The sequence below is a fragment of the Portunus trituberculatus genome, chromosome 9 (genome assembly GCF_017591435.1).
Source record: "Portunus trituberculatus isolate SZX2019 chromosome 9, ASM1759143v1, whole genome shotgun sequence".
NCBI lineage: Eukaryota > Metazoa > Arthropoda > Malacostraca > Decapoda > Portunidae > Portunus > Portunus trituberculatus.
The window spans coordinates 7,903,492-7,921,356 of NC_059263.1; the positions used below are offsets into that span (position 1 = coordinate 7,903,492).

The 17,865-nt window shown below is 39.1% G+C and overlaps 1 protein-coding gene across 1 annotated transcript in view; it reads right to left on the minus strand.

Moving 5' to 3' along the window:
- Window positions 1-6,719: 6,719 nt before the first annotated feature.
- Window positions 6,720-17,865, minus strand: part of LOC123501535 (exostosin-1-like) — a 72,329-nt gene continuing 61,183 nt past the window's right edge. Inside the window, exons 4-8 of the mRNA XM_045250397.1 lie at window positions 11,569-11,720; window positions 10,499-10,604; window positions 10,049-10,321; window positions 9,413-9,660; window positions 6,720-9,101 (exon numbers count right to left, since the gene is read on the minus strand). Of these exons, the coding sequence (XP_045106332.1) occupies window positions 8,921-9,101; window positions 9,413-9,660; window positions 10,049-10,321; window positions 10,499-10,604; window positions 11,569-11,720 (960 nt within the window). The 3' untranslated portion in view covers window positions 6,720-8,920. The remainder of the gene's footprint in view (window positions 9,102-9,412; window positions 9,661-10,048; window positions 10,322-10,498; window positions 10,605-11,568; window positions 11,721-17,865) is intronic.

The following is a 17,865-nucleotide window of genomic DNA, read 5'->3' on the forward strand; positions in this document are numbered from 1 at the left end:
TGGCAGTCAAAGGCTTAAAAGTAAACATTATTATTGCAGGTTGGCCTAGAGAGAAAAACTTGCATCCACTGACACTTTATTGCTAGGGGAATGTACTTCAATGTACAAGCCTTCCAGTACAAAATTATGTACAAAAACTTCATTAATCCTAGCATCACCTTCAGGAGACAGACAGGCATCCCAGCCACACCAGCCACTCACTCACTCACGCACGAACTCATTCATACTCACAATAAGTAAATTATGCTACGGTATTTAATATCAAGACGGCCGTGCTTGTGATGCAGACCCGGGAATAAAATATATGTGGTGTTTGTGTGTGTGTGTATTTGTGTGTATGTTTGTGTGTGTATGTGTGTGTATATTAAAGTAAGAGAACAGAAAGAGAAAAAAACATACAAGAAAATAAGGGAAGTTACAAGAAGCCATCAGGTCTGCATGTGGCAGTCCCTATATGAGTGAAAGAGAGAGACAGAAAGAGACACAGAGAGACGAAGAGATAGATAGAGAAAGAGAAGAGTATCAGGTAATAACACATAAGATTGCACCATAAATGAGATGATAAAATAAGCGTGAAATATCAAAACAAGTTAAAAAGTTCAACCGTAGCCACAATAAAAATAAAAGAGAAAGATAGAAAGAAAAAAAAGAGAGAGAAGGAGCTACAACTAGCCAGAGAGAAGCTGTAAAATAAATCATGTGTCTCCAGGAAAGACATTTATATTATCTAGATAAGTGTATTCTCTTTATTAGTATCTCTTCCTTTGTGGCATCTTGTGAGTATATTGTTGTTTGTTGTGACTTGTGGCCAAACGCTACAGGGTACAACTTTTCAGTCTCAGGAGGCAGATTTTCTTCCTCCGCTGAACAAGAGAATACAAAAAAATCATTAAATCCTCCTTATTTCTGCAACACTTCACGGTGGATATTTTTCTTAGGGTAGATTTTGTTTTTCTCAGCTGTGTGAAAAAGGGCAGGAAAGTAATTAAATGGTCCATGATTCACACTTCATGACATATTTTTGTTTGATGTATAAATTTTCTTCATCAGTTAAGTAGAAGATAAGGAAAACCGGTTAAATACTCCATAATAGAGAAATACACATCACAACAGACAATCTTCTTATCAAGTGAATACAGAGATAATTTTCTTCATCACCTAAGTAAAAAATAAGGAAAAGCCAATTAAATGCTCAAGAATTCAAAGCAAAATTTCACGAGATATTTTTCTTACCTGATATATAAATTTTCCTCCTCAGCTGTGCGAGGAAAGAAAACAAATTAAATGCTCAACAATGCAGATTAAAACCACAGACTCGACATTTCTCCACACACACAGAAAAAGAGAGATGAAAAAGACGACAACACCATCACTTTTCAACTTTCCGTTCTCATCCACATAGTAAAAGGAAGCTAAAATGTAAAAAAAGTGACTTACATACCGTACTTAACAGAAAGATGCACCTTCAAATCACTTAAGTATACAGTGTACATAAGAGCATAACATTACTTAAACCTTCACTACAGGGAGGGATAACAACAGCAGCAGTACAGCACAGCACCACTTGGAAGGGACACACAACTTAACCCTCTAGCAGAAGTAATGCATGAATGACGATTAAAAAAGGATGGACTGTGCAATTTCCACTGAGTTTAAAGATTGCGTGGCTGCAGGATTGCTAAAGATGCCTCCAAGGGATTAGTGGTGAAGGAAAGGAAAGGGTTAATTCATAGTATTTAAAGATCACAGAAATAACAAGAGAAATTTTCAAATGCAGGGAGAGAAATAATAGTAGAAAAAAAAATTATAATGAATAAATGGGGATGAAACTTAGCAATTAGGTAAAAACATTCATGGAAATACAATGGGACTGAAAGACAAGAAAGGAAGGAAATAATAGCAAATTAAACTAAGAAAAAAAAAATACAGAAAACAAAAAGAAAATCTAGAGATATAGCAAGAACAAGTCATGGAAGTAAGAGGAACTTAAAAACAGTAAGGACGGAAAAATAACGCTAACAAAATCAAAGAAATAGAGGAAAAAAAAAAAAAAAAAAAAAGAAACTAGAGAAATAGGGAAAAATAAGAATCATGGTAACAGAAAGGAACTTAATGATGGGGTTGGAACCATCTTTAACAGGCAACAATGAGCAATGAGGGGTGAGAACTGTTACCACACCAGAGAGCACAATAACAATGCAAGAATAAGAGAATAACAATGAACGCAACCCGCGGAATGGAGAACAAGAACAGCAGGGAGGCGGTGAGAGACAGAGGAATGTAAAAAAAAGAAAAAAAAAGAAATGAAATATATAATAATAACAAGGTATAGATAAAAATAGATAATAATAATAAATGAGCACAAAAACAAGTGTAATAATAAAAGAAATAGATAGAAATAAGAGAAGGTACCTAGGAATGATAAAAATGGAGATAATAATAATAATAACAATAACGGTGAATACATGAAAGCGATTAATAACTTTAAGAAAATAGATTAAAATAATGGAATTGATAAGTATTTAAAAAGAAACAAAGGAATAATAATGAGTAAATAATAGGAAGAGATGTAATAAATGGAAAAAAAAAAAAGGAAAGATGAAACTAAAGACAATTGGGAAAATGAAAGAAAAATAGGAAAAGACGATAAATAAAAAGGAAAAGGAAAAAGGGAAAGGAAAAAATATGTAAACCACAAAGCAATTATAAAAACAAGTGGATAATAATGAAAAGAATGGAAAACAGAAAAACAAAACAAAACAAAAATACAAAAAGGAAAAAGGGGAAAAAAAAGCAAATGTAAACCACAAAGCAAATTATAAAAACAGGATAAAAAGAAAGAAAGAAAGGAAAACAAAAGAAAGAAAAAGATGATAAAACTAAATAAAAAAGGAAAAGAAAGAAGGCAAAAACAAGAAAAATGAAAAGAAAAAAAAGCAAATATAAACCAGAAAACAATAATAAAAACAACTGAATGATAAAGAAAGAAGAGAAAGGAAAACAAACGAAAGAAAAGATAAAACAAAATAAAAAAGGAAAAAGGAAAAAAAAGGAAAAATTAAAAGAAAAAAAGCAAATATAAACCAGAAAACAATAACAAAAACAACTGAATAATAATGAAAGAAGAGAAAGGAAAACAAAGGAAAAAAGAATGAGCAGAAGATTAAGACAAAAATGTGTGACTTATTATTGTCAAGCGTTTCACTCTCCTCTTCAAAAAATGACAAAAATTGATCAAAATACCGTGAGAATCTATTATTACAACAAGTTACTTATAAAAAATTGAAACAAATCATGGAAAACACACGGAATCACGTTTATTAATGTTATTGTGAATTATCTGGACCGCATTCACGCCACTCGGGAAACAAACAAACAAACGGCAGAGTAAACCACACGCACACATGCACACACACACACACACTAGAAAATAAATAAATGAATCAAAAGGTAAATAAATAGATAAATAATAATAAAAACAGTTCTTCACAAATACAAGCAAAAATTCAAATCAGTCTTGCCTCAACTTCTTCACACATACACACAAAATAATTAACTAAAAAGATAAATAGATAAAACAATAAAAAACACACAATTACTTATAAAACACAAGCTAAAAATTTAAACCAGTCTTATCTAAATCTCACATACACAAACACGATAATCAACTAAAAGAATAAACAAACAAAGCAATAAAAAAACATAATGACTCACAAAACACATGCTAAAAATCCAAACTGGTCTTATCTCAACGTCTTCACACACACACACAAAATAATCAACTAAAAAGACAAATAAAATGAAACAATAAAATCATTCCTTACACTCTTAAGTCAACCTCTTCACACAAACACACACCACAAATTCACCACAAAACTGAAAACAAAACAAAACTCGATCCACACTTCCCCTCACTGATGAACATATGTGGTCCCTCAAAATGGAATCTTTTGTCACTGGGATGTGTTTTGTGATACTTCAGACTGGAAAAGGTAAATGTCAGAGGAGGATGAGACTGTGATTATGAGACTTCCCTTTTTCTTTGGGGGGATGTGGTGGGTGTTGGGGGCATCAGTCTAACATAAAATAGTACTACTGTATCTCCTTCACAGTCTAATGCAGTCTAAATATTACAGTGAGTCATAAGGGTTGTAAGGGTCAGTCATAAGGGTTTAGATGTGTTAGGCATGTTACTGTGTGTTCCCTTACAGTCTAAATGCTGTCTATAAGTTACAAGTTCAGTCACAAGGGTTATTTCTATTCAGTCGTGTTCTGCTGCGAGTCATCTTAAAAAGTGATTAAGTTCTCCACAAGTTGCTTTATGAGTTCTGTTTACAAGTCCCATTCAGTCTTTCATAAGTTCAGTTTTGTGTCTTTTGGAAATGGAATGGTGTGAGAATTTGGGTAAGAGGTGATGACTGACACAAAAAACATGTCAGTCAGTGAGTTGGCTATAGAGAATCAATGAACACTGAGGATGGCTGACAGGGAGAGGAAAGGAAGAAAGTGTCAGTCAGTCAGTCAGTCAGTCAGTGGGCAATGAGAGAATCCATGAACACTCCTATGTATGAACACTTTGAGAAATTCACTGAGTAATATTTTCATCACCACCAAAGATAGTGTTTCTTGACTCACTCACACTCACACTCACACTCTCACACACACACACACACACACACACACACACACACACACACACACACACACACACACACACACAGCAGGTACCTTGTAAATCATAAAAAAGAGGAGGAATTATGGCACAAAGCTTCCTAATAAAAGACTGACAACCTTAAGGACTTTTTCACCACTGTGTTGTTGCAAGACAGACAACTTTGCTGACCTTTCTTTAAGATGTAGACAAGAGGTGTAAACAAGCACACCTTTACAGACCACTCCAGGTACCAGGACTTGAATAAAGGACTTCCAAGGTCACAAATACAAAAAGGCTGATTACTGTAGACAATTAGGTAAACACTGAGGGGGAAATAAGTCAAGGGATATTACAGTCATGGATTTTAACGGTAGATTTCGTTGATGCTTGAAAAAAAAATATATGCTATATATATATATATATATATATATATATATATATATATATATATATATATATATATATATATATATATATATATATATATATATATATATATATATATATATATATATATATATATATATATATATATATTATATCATTCAACACACACACACACACATACACACACACACATATTGTCTTGCTCTATATAGGTGAAGGTGATTACACAAAATAATAATGATAATGATAATGATAATAATAATAATAATAATAATAATAATAATAATAATAATAATAATAATAATAATAACATAACAGTGCCTGATAACAAATGCAGGTGTTAATAATGACCTAATAACAATGAGAATAATAATGACAACCTAATAATAATAATAATAATAATAATAATAATAAGTTACATGGCCCAGTATATTTTTGGCACATCACAACATGAGTATGACTTTATAACTTGAGAAAACATATTAACAATCTCTCTCTCTCTCTCTCTCTCTCTCTCTCTCTCTCTCTCTCTCTCTCTCAGTGAACCAAGAACACAAGAGATTGCATGAACACAACACAAGTAATAGTTAAGTTCAATTCCCACAATGCACTAGCAAAAGAAAACAGTCATTCAAAGAGTATTATTTTCAAGTAGTCGTAGCCACCATAGTAGTAGTAGTAGTAGTAGTAGTAGTAGTAGTAAAAGTGATGATGATGAAAGAGTAACAATAACCATTAATTCATTGGGTAAAAATTCATCTGTTCGTTCGTTTGTTTGTTTGTTTCATTGTTTGCCTTCGTCCCTAAAACTACAACTTCAACAGGAACTCTGGAATGACTTGAAGACCACCACCATCACCACCAACAAGGAGGAGGAGGAAGAGGAGGAAGAGAAGAAGGATGAGGAGGAGGAAGAAGAGAGAGAAGAGGAAGCTAATTCACTCAACCTCCCTCCCTTCCTTCCTTCCTTCTTTCTATCCTTTCAGACAACTTCCATTCCTTCCTTCCTTCATACAAAGAATCATGCATTTTCTTCTTCCCTCCTAATCCTCCTCCTCTCCTTCCCAGCTTCCTAATTCTTTCTCTCCTTCCTGTACTGACAGAATCATGTCTCTTCTTCTTCCTTCCTTTTCTAATTGATATGAAAAAAATGAAGGGAGAGAAATAAATGCATTCCTTGTTTTTTCCTTCCTTAACTTTCTCTCTTACTGTTTTCACAAGTACACGAGAGAAAAGCACATTTATCCTACATCCTTATTTCCTTCACTCACAAGAAAATAAATGGGAAATATTGACTTTTTTCCTTCCTTCATTCATTCATTCATTCACAAAATTTAGGAAGGAAAAAACTCATTCACTTTACTTCATTTCCTTCCTTCTTTCCTTCCTCCGTCTTCCCAAACACACATCATTTCAGCTCCTTTTCCTTCTTTCAATGTCATTACCACACTTCATCTCATTTAACCTCACTTTCTCATCTTCACTCCTTCATCTTCCTTGCCTAACTCATCTCTACCTACCTTCCTTCACCTTCCTTATCTTCCTTCCTTCTTCATCCTCAGCTTATCTCACCTCCTCATCTTCCTTCCTTCACCTTATCTCACTTTCTCATCTTCGTTCCTTCATCTTCCTTGTCTAACTCACCTCTATCTACCTTCCTTCACCTTCCTCATCTTCCTTCCTTCTTCATCCTTACATTATCTCACCTCCTCATTTTCCTTCCTTCATTTACCTTATCTTCCTTCCTTCCTTCACCCTCCTCACCTCGCTTCCCTCAAACTTAACATAGTGACATACTAACATATGATACGAGTCTTTTGAGCTTCACATCTCAACACAACAGAGAATGAATACACTTACAAAAAACTACTTTGACTGTGGAATTACTTAGTGTACATAATGGAGCAACAGAATATTGGCACCACCCATCGTATCTTTACCTACTCTCTCTCTCTCTCTCTCTCTCTCTCTCTCTCTCTCTCTCTCTCTCTCTCTCTCTCTCTCTCTCTCTCTCTCTCTCTCAACATTCAATTTCTTCTTACCGTCCATCTTTTATTTCCTGTATCAAAAAAACATGTTATCATTTTGAGTATAAAACAACACGAGACACACACACAGACATACATACAGACACTCACTCATATATACACACACACACACACACACGCACATGCACACACATGCACGCACGTTTTAACACCCAACAGCTGATATGTTCTAATGGCAACAGACACATAATGGAAGCTGATTTGGACTCCTCTTGTTGCTCTCCCATTGAGTTGAACCAGGAGAGTGACAGACAGACAGACAGACAGACAGATGGACAGACACACACATACACACAGGGCTTGTCTTGAGCTGCCTCCTCATAAACTCATCAACACAGACTGGAGGACTCACTCACATCCTCCCCTACAACACACATAGCTCACACACATACACACACACTCACATCTATGTACAATGAATGACTACAACGCAGGGTACAAAGGGGAGACTGACTGACTGACTGACTGACTGACTGACCAAGATTTGTGTTCCGAACTCACTCTGAATGACACTTAATTACAAAAGTCGTTGATTGACGGGAGAAGAAAATCAACAGGAGTGGACATACTCAACCTGACCCATTTCTCTCTCAAACGCTCCTGTCTGTGGGAAGATTGTGATGATAATGACGACAATGACACAACACTTCACCACCACCACCACCACCACCACCACCACCACTAGACCAGATACAGATAAAGGGTCTTAAAAATTATCTTGTAGCTTAACAGTTCTCTTTGTTCTAGTCTAAGGTGCTTTTCTTGTCTCCTGGTACAGTTTAAAGGTCCCACTATGACCTTTAAAGTTGCCTCAGTCTAATATCTAGTGCTTTGTTTGTCATAAGGTCAAAGTTTGGTTAGGCTTTCTGTAGCTAAAGATTTAAAGTCATGCTATCATCCTGTGGCCTTTAAATTTGTCTCAGTCTACCATCTAGTGCTTTGTTTGTCATTTGGTCACAGTTTGGTTGGGCTTCTTAATATTTCTCCTACTTATTATCTAATGTTGATCATCAGCAGCCAAGCAATGTGGAGCAAGTGAGTATGTGCAAACAGTGTATCTTGTCTTGGCTGTCCTTTCTTCAGCGAGACAGGTTTGGTATGTCTGTTTGTGTCATATTGTGGCCTGAAGGTTGTCTTGGTGTAATGGCTAAGGTGGTTTTCTTGTTTTTCTTGTCCTCTGGTTATGGTTTGATTTCCTGAGCCAGTGAGGTCCTGTTCTAGCTCAAGACTGATCTCACTCTCATGTCAAATTCTCAGTGTTTCTATGAGGTGGCTAAGGGATGAGTGACTCTAATATTCAAACATGTACTTCAGATAAAATAAAGTAGAATTATAAAAAGGCAGTAATGAAGCAAGAATGTTTATCTCATGAGTGCTGATGAGGCGAGAAGTTGAGAGGAAGAGTGATGCAAGGAATGACAGAACACACATCAGCTGGAGTGGTGTGGTGAAGCCTAATGGAAGTGGGTGAGAAGGCAAACAGATGGATCACCACCACACAAAGGACATGGTGGTGATGGTGGTAATGGTGGTGGTGGTGGCTGGTCTGTCGTCACCTTTAAAACTCACACACAGAGACTCACGCCACCTGACTTAGAGAGTTTTCTCCGTGTTGGCATCACTGCTGAGACACTCGCCCTTAACAGAGTTCACTCAGAGTTGGCATCAAGAGTGCAGCCTGCCCAGAGAATCTCCCAGGAATGGCAGGCCGTCAGGCCGCCGCCACTGCTGCAGCCTAGACAGTCTCCTCTGAGTTGAGGTTGAGGCCGTCGCTCAGCACAAAGTATCCGCCAAACACTAAAAGTTTTGAGAACCTAAACCTCAGCTGTCGTTAGCTGCCAATCTTCTCAATCTGTCGGTACTTCTTCCTCTGCATGGACACCTTGTCCTTGAACAGCACCGGGTCCAGGCGCAGGTTGGAGTGCTGCAGCGGCATGAAGCCCAGCACCGACACAAAGGTGTTCAGGCACACACTGCGCTGCTGGAAGTGACTCTGCTCCGTCCACACCCACCTGTCGAGAAGCAGCCATTAGAACCTGTGCTGAGTCAAGCATGCACACACACACACACACACACACACACACACACACACACACACACACACACACACACACACACACACACACACACACACACATACACACACCTTATCTCTTTCCAAACACAAGTAATGCTACAGAACAAGCCTTAATGCACAACCAAACAAGCAAGACAGGTGCTCTGCTCTATATCCTTCCTCACACAACCACACACACACAACACACAACTCAGACGTGAGCCAAACACAGCGCAGTGTGGTGTTTGGCTCCCATGTGTGGCTCACTTGGCCTCTGAAGCAGGGTCCTTGTACTGCTTGCGCTGGGTGAGCTTGATGGGCGGGCGGCGGGTGACAGCGGCCACCAGCAGGTTGAGAAGCAGGTCATCGCAGTTGGCAGTGGTGGTGACGGCAGACAGCAGGCTTGGATGGGCCTGGTAGGTGTACACGTGCTGCCAGTACCGGTGGTAGATGGCCGCACCGCTCAGCACCACAGAGTAAGAGTTGGTCCACCGGCTGCTGTAGCTCCAACCACCCTGAGGAGCAATGATGGGTGAGGGGTGAGGGTGAGGAGTGAGGGGTGAGGAGTGAGGGGTGAGGGGTGAGGTACTGACATGGCTGGGTAAGACTGACTAGCTGACTGATAACACACACAGCCTTTCAACACTCATCTCCAAACCTGACAAACATAATCATTAGTATTCACAGGAAAAAAGGGAGCCACAGCCCAGCCACCACCCACTACCCACCCCTGCCTCATCCCAGCAGTGTAAACATGCACAGTAACCCACCAGGGATAGGCACACCACAATCCCCTACCATCCCTACCACTCCACCATCTCACTGTGTCCCTGCCTTCACCCCACACACGTCCCCATCAGCTTCACCCCACCTAACACCCCCATTATGCACCCCAGCACTTACCTTGGCCTCATCCCAGTGGTGTGAGCGCGCCGGGTAGCCCACCAGGCGGTCAGGGAAGGTGCGCCACACTGTGAAGGCAAAGTCCAGCTCATCAGTGGTGAGCGTCACGTCCTCATCCAGGGAAAACACAGCGTCCCAGCTCACTAGTGGGTGTGGGGCATGCCGGGCCGAGGGGGAGGGGTCTGCCGGCACCACCACATGTACTGGCACCGAGCCCCCTGGGAGTCTGCTTTCTGGGGGCGCCACCTGAGGGCTTGTCCACACCACCACGATCTGCAATGGTTGGTGTTGGTGTTGGTGGTGGTAGTGGTGGTGTTTGGTGGTGTTTTATATGGTATACATGGATTTATTTAACTTTTTTTTTTTTTTTTTTCCCTTTTGTGTTTGGTAGCATTTTATGTGGTATACATGGATTTTTTCTTTTGTTTATTATCATTGTTGCACACTCACCTTGCCGACAAACTTGCTCTTGGAAATGTTTTTGATGAGTTTGTAAAGCGGTGTGGTGTGTATGGGACCACTGCCGCCGTGACTCACCGACACCACTGCTGTGTATCTGTCACAGAGAAACAAAGAAAGAGAATTAAAACCACCTAACATTACTTCAACATTATCCAATCAAAGCTTATTTTTGCATGCTACAGTACAGTTAGTTAGTTTGTTAGTTTTATTGACCAAAATATGTACCTATGTTTAAAGTAAAATTGAATGTTACAAAATTCCCATTGGCTCAAATAGAGAAGTAAACTTTTACACACGTCAAAATATTGTCACCTAAGAACATCAGAACATAAGAAAAGAGTGAAGCTGTAAGAGGCTGCCAGACCTTCACGTGGCAGTCCCTGTATGAGAAAAGTTGCCTAGTTCCACCTATCATACCCATCCATAAATACATCAAATCTTCTTTTAAAAGCTCTCTATTGACTCAGCACTGACTACATGACCACTGAGTCCTATTCTTTAAGATTAGGTGATGAAAAGGAACAAACATTAGCCAAACAGTCATTACGAAAATAGCTAATACAAATACAAAGCTCAACGCAATGTCTAACACAGAGACAAATAAAAAAATAGTATCTACGGTAGTATGTACATCATTTCAACTATGTATTACTTTCTTTCTAAGTCGTATAAAAATTCAACACCTCAAACACATACCTACACAAAGTATTTACATCTTCTGTTTCATTAACCACTTAAAGTACCATGACGCATTTCCATATTCATTCTGCTTACTATTTGGTGATTTTTATACACCTTCAGATATCTATATTGGGATTAAAATAGTACAGACTCTGGCCATTAATCTTCTAACCTCCACAAATCTTCCTAATCTAAATAAAATAATTCAAGCACACCCAAACCTCATGGTAAAAAAATGTCCCAGTACTGAAAGGGTTAAATAACTCATCTAAATTTTGCTTCCTTATCATATCATATTTTTCACTGGTCTGTCTTATAAGTCCACACTACCACATATATCAGGCCATGGTGGTGGCAGTGGTGGTGTGGCGCCTCACCTGGAGTGTGGTGCGGTGCCGAGAGCGTCGTGGTAGAAGGGGAAGTGTGGCAAGTAGTCAGAGAAGGAGAAGTTGATGGCCAGGGCACCAGGTTCACTGTTCCACACTGACAGCGGCCGTGCCCTTGACCTCTTCACTCTGTCCGCCAAGATCTGAGGGTGATGGGGCGGGGTGAGGGATAGTTTGGGAGTGATGGGCCGGGGTGAGGGATAGTTTGGGGGTGTTGGGGTGGGATGAAGGATGGTGAAGGGGGTATTGGGGATGGGATGATGGGAGTAATAGGGCGATGGGATGAGAGGATGATGGGGTGGGGTTAATGGAACAGGGTAGGTTGATAGGGGATAAAAGGGTGATGGGGTGGAGTAATGGGGTGATAGGGTGATGGGGTGGAGTAATGGGGTGGGGTGATGGGGCAGGGTGAAAGATAGTCTGGGGGTGATGGGGTTAAGTGAGTGAGTGAGTGGGGTGAGAAATGTTGTGGGGGAGGGTAATGAGGTGGTATGATGGGGTGGGGTGAGGTGATGGGGTAAGATGAGTGAATGGGGTGAGAGATGGTGGGAGGGAGGTGATGGGATAATGGGAGAAATGGGAGGGGTGACGGGATAGAGTGAGAGGGCAATGATAATAATGAGATGATGTGGTGATGGTGACGTGGTGGATGGGGTGATGGTGGTAATACAGTGATGGGGTAGAGTGAGAGGGTGATGAGAGTAATGAGGTGATGCAGTGATAGGGTGATGGGGAACGGGGATGATGGGAGGGGTGCTAGTGAAGACATTGTGATGGTTTGCCACTGAACAAACCTTGTATACTTAATGTCCTGGTTGTTCTCAAATGAACTCTCATGATTGAAGGAAAGGGAAGGTATTTTACTTGCTTAACTCTTACTGGCTACCATAAATGTCTGTTTCTTTATACAAGTTTGCATTAACACACTAGTCTAATGTGCTTGTATGACTAGTGGTTGAAATTTTTAGTTAAGAGTTTGAATATGAATAAGTACACACACACACACACACACACACACACACACACACACACACACCAATAAGAATCAAACTTAAGTCACAAAAGGATGTAGATGAATTGGTGGAGAAGTCATGGAGGCTAGCCCAGCAGGAAACAACAAGGAAGATTTGGTTGAGAAGAGATCTCGGTGAAAAGGAAAGAGAAATGTTAAATGAGTTGAGAAAGGAGGCTTTGAAAAAAAATGAAGAGAGGACAGAAGAGGAGAAGAAAGAGTTTTTCTGGAGAATCTTGGATATGAGACTGAGGAAGTGGTTCATAACCCAGAAAAGTACAGCAAGAAAGGACTAAAGAAACTTACATATGAGCGAAATGTAATGTATTCCAACATAAATGGAGTGATATCGGGATTTTAGAACTCAACGATTACTTGAGGGACAAGAACCCAGATATTGTGGGTCTTACTGAAACAAAACTGAGAGAGGGAGAAGACCTGATGAAGGTTGGAGAAGGGAAATATAATGTTTGGAAAAGAAATAGAGTAGGTAAGATGGGAGGAGGAGTGATGTTGCTGGTTAAAAAGATATAAAGGTGGATCAAGTGAAAAAGGTATGGGAAAGGCAGAAGTGCTAAAGATCAGAGCAGAAACTAATGAAGGAAAAAAGAGGCACTACATAGTGGTGTACGTACCACCTAAGACAAATGCATGGTCAGTACAGGAATATGAAGAAATGATAAGTGATACAGGAACATGTCTGGAAGAAATGTTGGGTGGCTGTGAACGAACTATAATGATGGGAGATTTTAATTGTAAAGAGGTGTGTTGGGAGGACTGGTCAATGGAAGGATCAGAGACAACATGGGGAAATACACTATTGACACTGGCAATGGAAAATGTGTTAACTCAGTGGGTCAAAGAAGATACTAGGTTTGGAGGAGAGGGAGCATCGTCAAGACTGGACTTGGTCTTTAGTACAGAGCCAATGGTCATTGAGGAGATGAGGGTGGAGTGCCCTTTAGCAAAGAGTGATCATGCAGTTTTGGAGTTCAAGGTGATAGACGAAGAGAAATCTAGAAGAAATGAAGAATATAAAGTGGGAAGATGGAATTATGCCAAGACAGATTTTGGAAACCTAAAGAAATTCTTTCAAGAGACAAATTGGATGAAATTCAAGAGTGCTAAGGAGCAAATGAAAAGTGGAAGGAATTTATAAAAATATACAAAGAAGGTGAGAAAAATTTGTACCAATAAGACAACATAGAGAAGTTGGAAAGCAGGACTGGTTTAACGATAGATGTGAAAAGGCTAGAACAAGAAAAGAGGATGCATGGAAGAGGTGGAGAAGGAAAAGACGGATTAAGCAGTGGGAAAGTTACAAAAGAGCAAGAAATGAATATGTGTTGATTAGAAGAGAAGAAAGAAAGAAACAAGAAAAGGATATAATTGATAAATGTAAAGACCAACCAAGGCTTTTTACAGACATGTGAACAACAACATCAAAAATAGAGAAAGTATTGAAAGTTTAGAAGTAAATGGAGTATGCAGTGAAGATCCCAGGAAATGGCAGAGGCTATGAATGGATGCTTTCGGAAGGTATTCACAAAGGAGACTGCTTTTGACAAACCACTGGTAATGGAACAGAAAGGGATTATGAAGGAGTTTCAAGTAACTGTGGAGGAGATCAAGAACATGATGGGGAGTTTAGAAGTGAGAAAAGCTGTGGGACCTGATGGGGTATCAGGATGGATTTTAAGAGAATGCAGGGAGCAATTGGCAGAAAAAGTTTGTGAAGTAATTGATGCCTCATTAAGGGAAGGTGTAGTGCCCCAAGACTGGAAAAGAGCTAACATTGTCCCAATCTATAAATCAGGTAACAAGAGAGACCCATTGAACTATAGACCAGTGTCACTTACAAGTGTGGTAGCTAAGATGTGTGAGAGGGTGGTGAAGAATAGATGGACAGACTTCTTGGAGAAAATGACATACTTTGTGAGTGTCAATTTGGTTTTAGAAAGGGCGTTCATGCACGACAAACCTGATATGTTACTATTCGAGGGTGATAGATGTAATACAGGAAAGAGATGGTTGGGCTGATGGAATATATCTGGATTTAAAAAAGGCCTTTGATAAGGTACCACACCAGAGACTGATCTGGAAACTTGAAATGGTAGGAGGAGTGCATGGCAGTTTACTAAAATGGATGGAAGACTTTTGGTAGGAAGAGAAATGAGAACAATAATTAAGGACAGACCATCAGAATGGGGATTGGTGGAGAGTGGAGTTCCACAGGGATCAGTGTTGGCACCAGTAATGTTCGCAGTCTACATAAATGACATGGTGGATGGGGTGTCCAGTTATGTGAGCCTATTTGCAGACGATGCAAAATTGTTAAGAAAAGTGAGATGTGACAAAGATTGCGAACTACTCCAGGAAGACTTGGACAGAATATGGAAATGGAGCTGTACATGGCAAATGGAGTTCAACACGACAAAATGCAAGAAAATAGAGTTTGGCAAGAGTGAAAGAAGAATCAGGAGTATGTACAAGATAGGAAATGAAGACATAAAACCAGTCATGAAGAAAAAGACCTTGGGGTGACAATTACCAATGACCTATCGCCAGAGAGACATATAAACAAAATAATTGGAGAAGTATTGAACTTATTGAGGAACATAAGAGTGGCGTCAGATATCTAGATGAAGAAATGATGAAGAAAATAATTACTGCAATGATAAGACCGAGGCTTGAATATGCAACAATACAGTGGGCTCCGAACTTAAAGAAACACATAAGGAAACTAGAGAAAGTACAGAGGGCTGCAACGAAAATGGTGCCTGACTTAAGAGATTTGACTTATGAAGACAGACTGAAAAGAATGCAACTTCCAACCCTGGAAAACAGAAGAGAAAGGGGAGACCTGATAGCAATATACAGAGTGATGATTGGCATGGAAAAATGGATAGGGAAGATCTGTGTATGTGGAATGGAAGAATGTCGAGAGGGCATGGGAAAAACTAAAATGGCCACTTATAGGAGAGATGTGAAAAATATAGCTTCCTCATAGAAGGGTGGAAGCATGGAATAGTTTAGACGTGGAAGTGGTCAACGCAAGGAATATTCATGATTTTAAGAAAAGCTGGACATTAATAGATATGGAGACGGGACAACACGAGCATAGCTCTTTTCCCGTATGTTACAATTAGGTAAATACAATTAGGTAAATACACACACACACACACACACACACACACACACACACACACACAGATTGGAATATGCAGGAAGTGGATACTATAAAAGAAACATAAGGAAGTGGAGAGACTACAAAAAATGGGAAAGAATGGTTCAGAATTTGAAGGGATGACATATGAGGAGAGACTAAAGGCTATGGATCAAATGGAACAGAGAAGGGAGAGGGATCTGATGATAAATTGATCAACGGAATGGAAAGTGGATAATGAGAAACTGATAGAGAAGAATATGACATTAAGAAAGATGCATAGTAAAAATGAAAAGGAAGATGTCTGAGAGATGTTAAAAATACAGTTTCAGAAAGATGTGTTGAGACATGGAACAGTTTGAGGAGGAATGGTGTCAGCAAGAGTGATGATAGTTTTAAAGAAAATTGGATAAGGTGAGATATAGAGACAGGGAAAGAAAAGAGTGGAAAATATAGGAAATAAAAAAAAAAAAAAAAAAAAAAAAAACACAAATAAATAAATAAATAAATAAAATGAATAAATAAACAAATAAAAGAAAAGGGAAAAAAAAAAATGAAAAAAATTTGATAAGAAAAAACAATAGAGAACATATTAAAATGTGGAAAAAAAAAAAAAAAAAAAAAAAAAAAAAAAAAAAAAGACGGATTAAGCAGTGGGAAAGTTACAAAAGAGCAAGAAATGAATATGTGTTGATTAGAAGAGAAGAAAGAAAGAAACAAGAAAAGGATATAATTGATAAATGTAAAGACCAACCAAGGCTTTTTACAGACATGTGAACAACAACATCAAAAATAGAGAAAGTATTGAAAGTTTAGAAGTAAATGGAGTATGCAGTGAAGATCCCAGGAAATGGCAGAGGCTATGAATGGATGCTTTCGGAAGGTATTCACAAAGGAGACTGCTTTTGACAAACCACTGGTAATGGAACAGAAAGGGATTATGAAGGAGTTTCAAGTAACTGTGGAGGAGATCAAGAATATGATGGGGAGTTTAGAAGTGAGAAAAGCTGTGGGACCTGATGGGGTATCAGGATGGATTTTAAGAGAATGCAGGAGCAACTGGCAGAAAAAGTTTGTGAAGTAATTGATGCCTCATTAAGGGAAGGTGTAGTGCCCCAAGACTGGAAAAGAGCTAACATTGTCCCAATCTATAAATCAGGTAACAAGAGAGACCCATTGAACTATAGACCAGTGTCACTTACAAGTGTGGTAGCTAAGATGTGTGAGAGGGTGGTGAAGAATAGATGGACAGACTTCTTGGAGAAAATGACATACTTTGTGAGTGTCAATTTGGTTTTAGAAAAGGGCGTTCATGCACGACAAACCTGATATGTTACTATTCGAGGGTGATAGATGTAATACAGGAAAGAGATGGTTGGGCTGATGGAATATATCTGGATTTAAAAAAGGCCTTTGATAAGGTACCACACCGGAGACTGATCTGGAAACTTGAAATGGTAGGAGGAGTGCATGGCAGTTTACTAAAATGGATGGAAGACTTTTGGTAGGAAGAGAAATGAGAACAATAATTAAGGACAGACCATCAGAATGGGGCTTGGTGGAGAGTGGAGTTCCACAGGGATCAGTGTTGGCACCAGTAATGTTCGCGGTCTACATAAATGACATGGTGGATGGGGTGTCCAGTTATGTGAGCCTATTTGCAGACGATGCAAAATTGTTAAGAAAAGTGAGATGTGACAAAGATTGCGAACTACTCCAGGAAGACTTGGACAGAATATGGAAATGGAGCTGTACATGGCAAATGGAGTTCAACACGACAAAATGCAAGAAAATAGAGTTTGGCAAGAGTGAAAGAAGAATCAGGAGTATGTACAAGATAGGAAATGAAGACATAAAACCAGTCATGAAGAAAAGACCTTGGGGTGACAATTACCAATGACCTATCGCCAGAGAGACATATAAACAAAATAATTGGAGAAGTATTGAACTTATTGAGGAACATAAGAGTGGCGTTCGTATATTTAGATGAAGAAATGATGAAGAAAATAATTACTGCAATGATAAGACCGAGGCTTGAATATGCAACAATACAGTGGGCTCGAACTTAAAGAAACACATAAGGAAACTAGAGAAAGTACAGAGGGCTGCA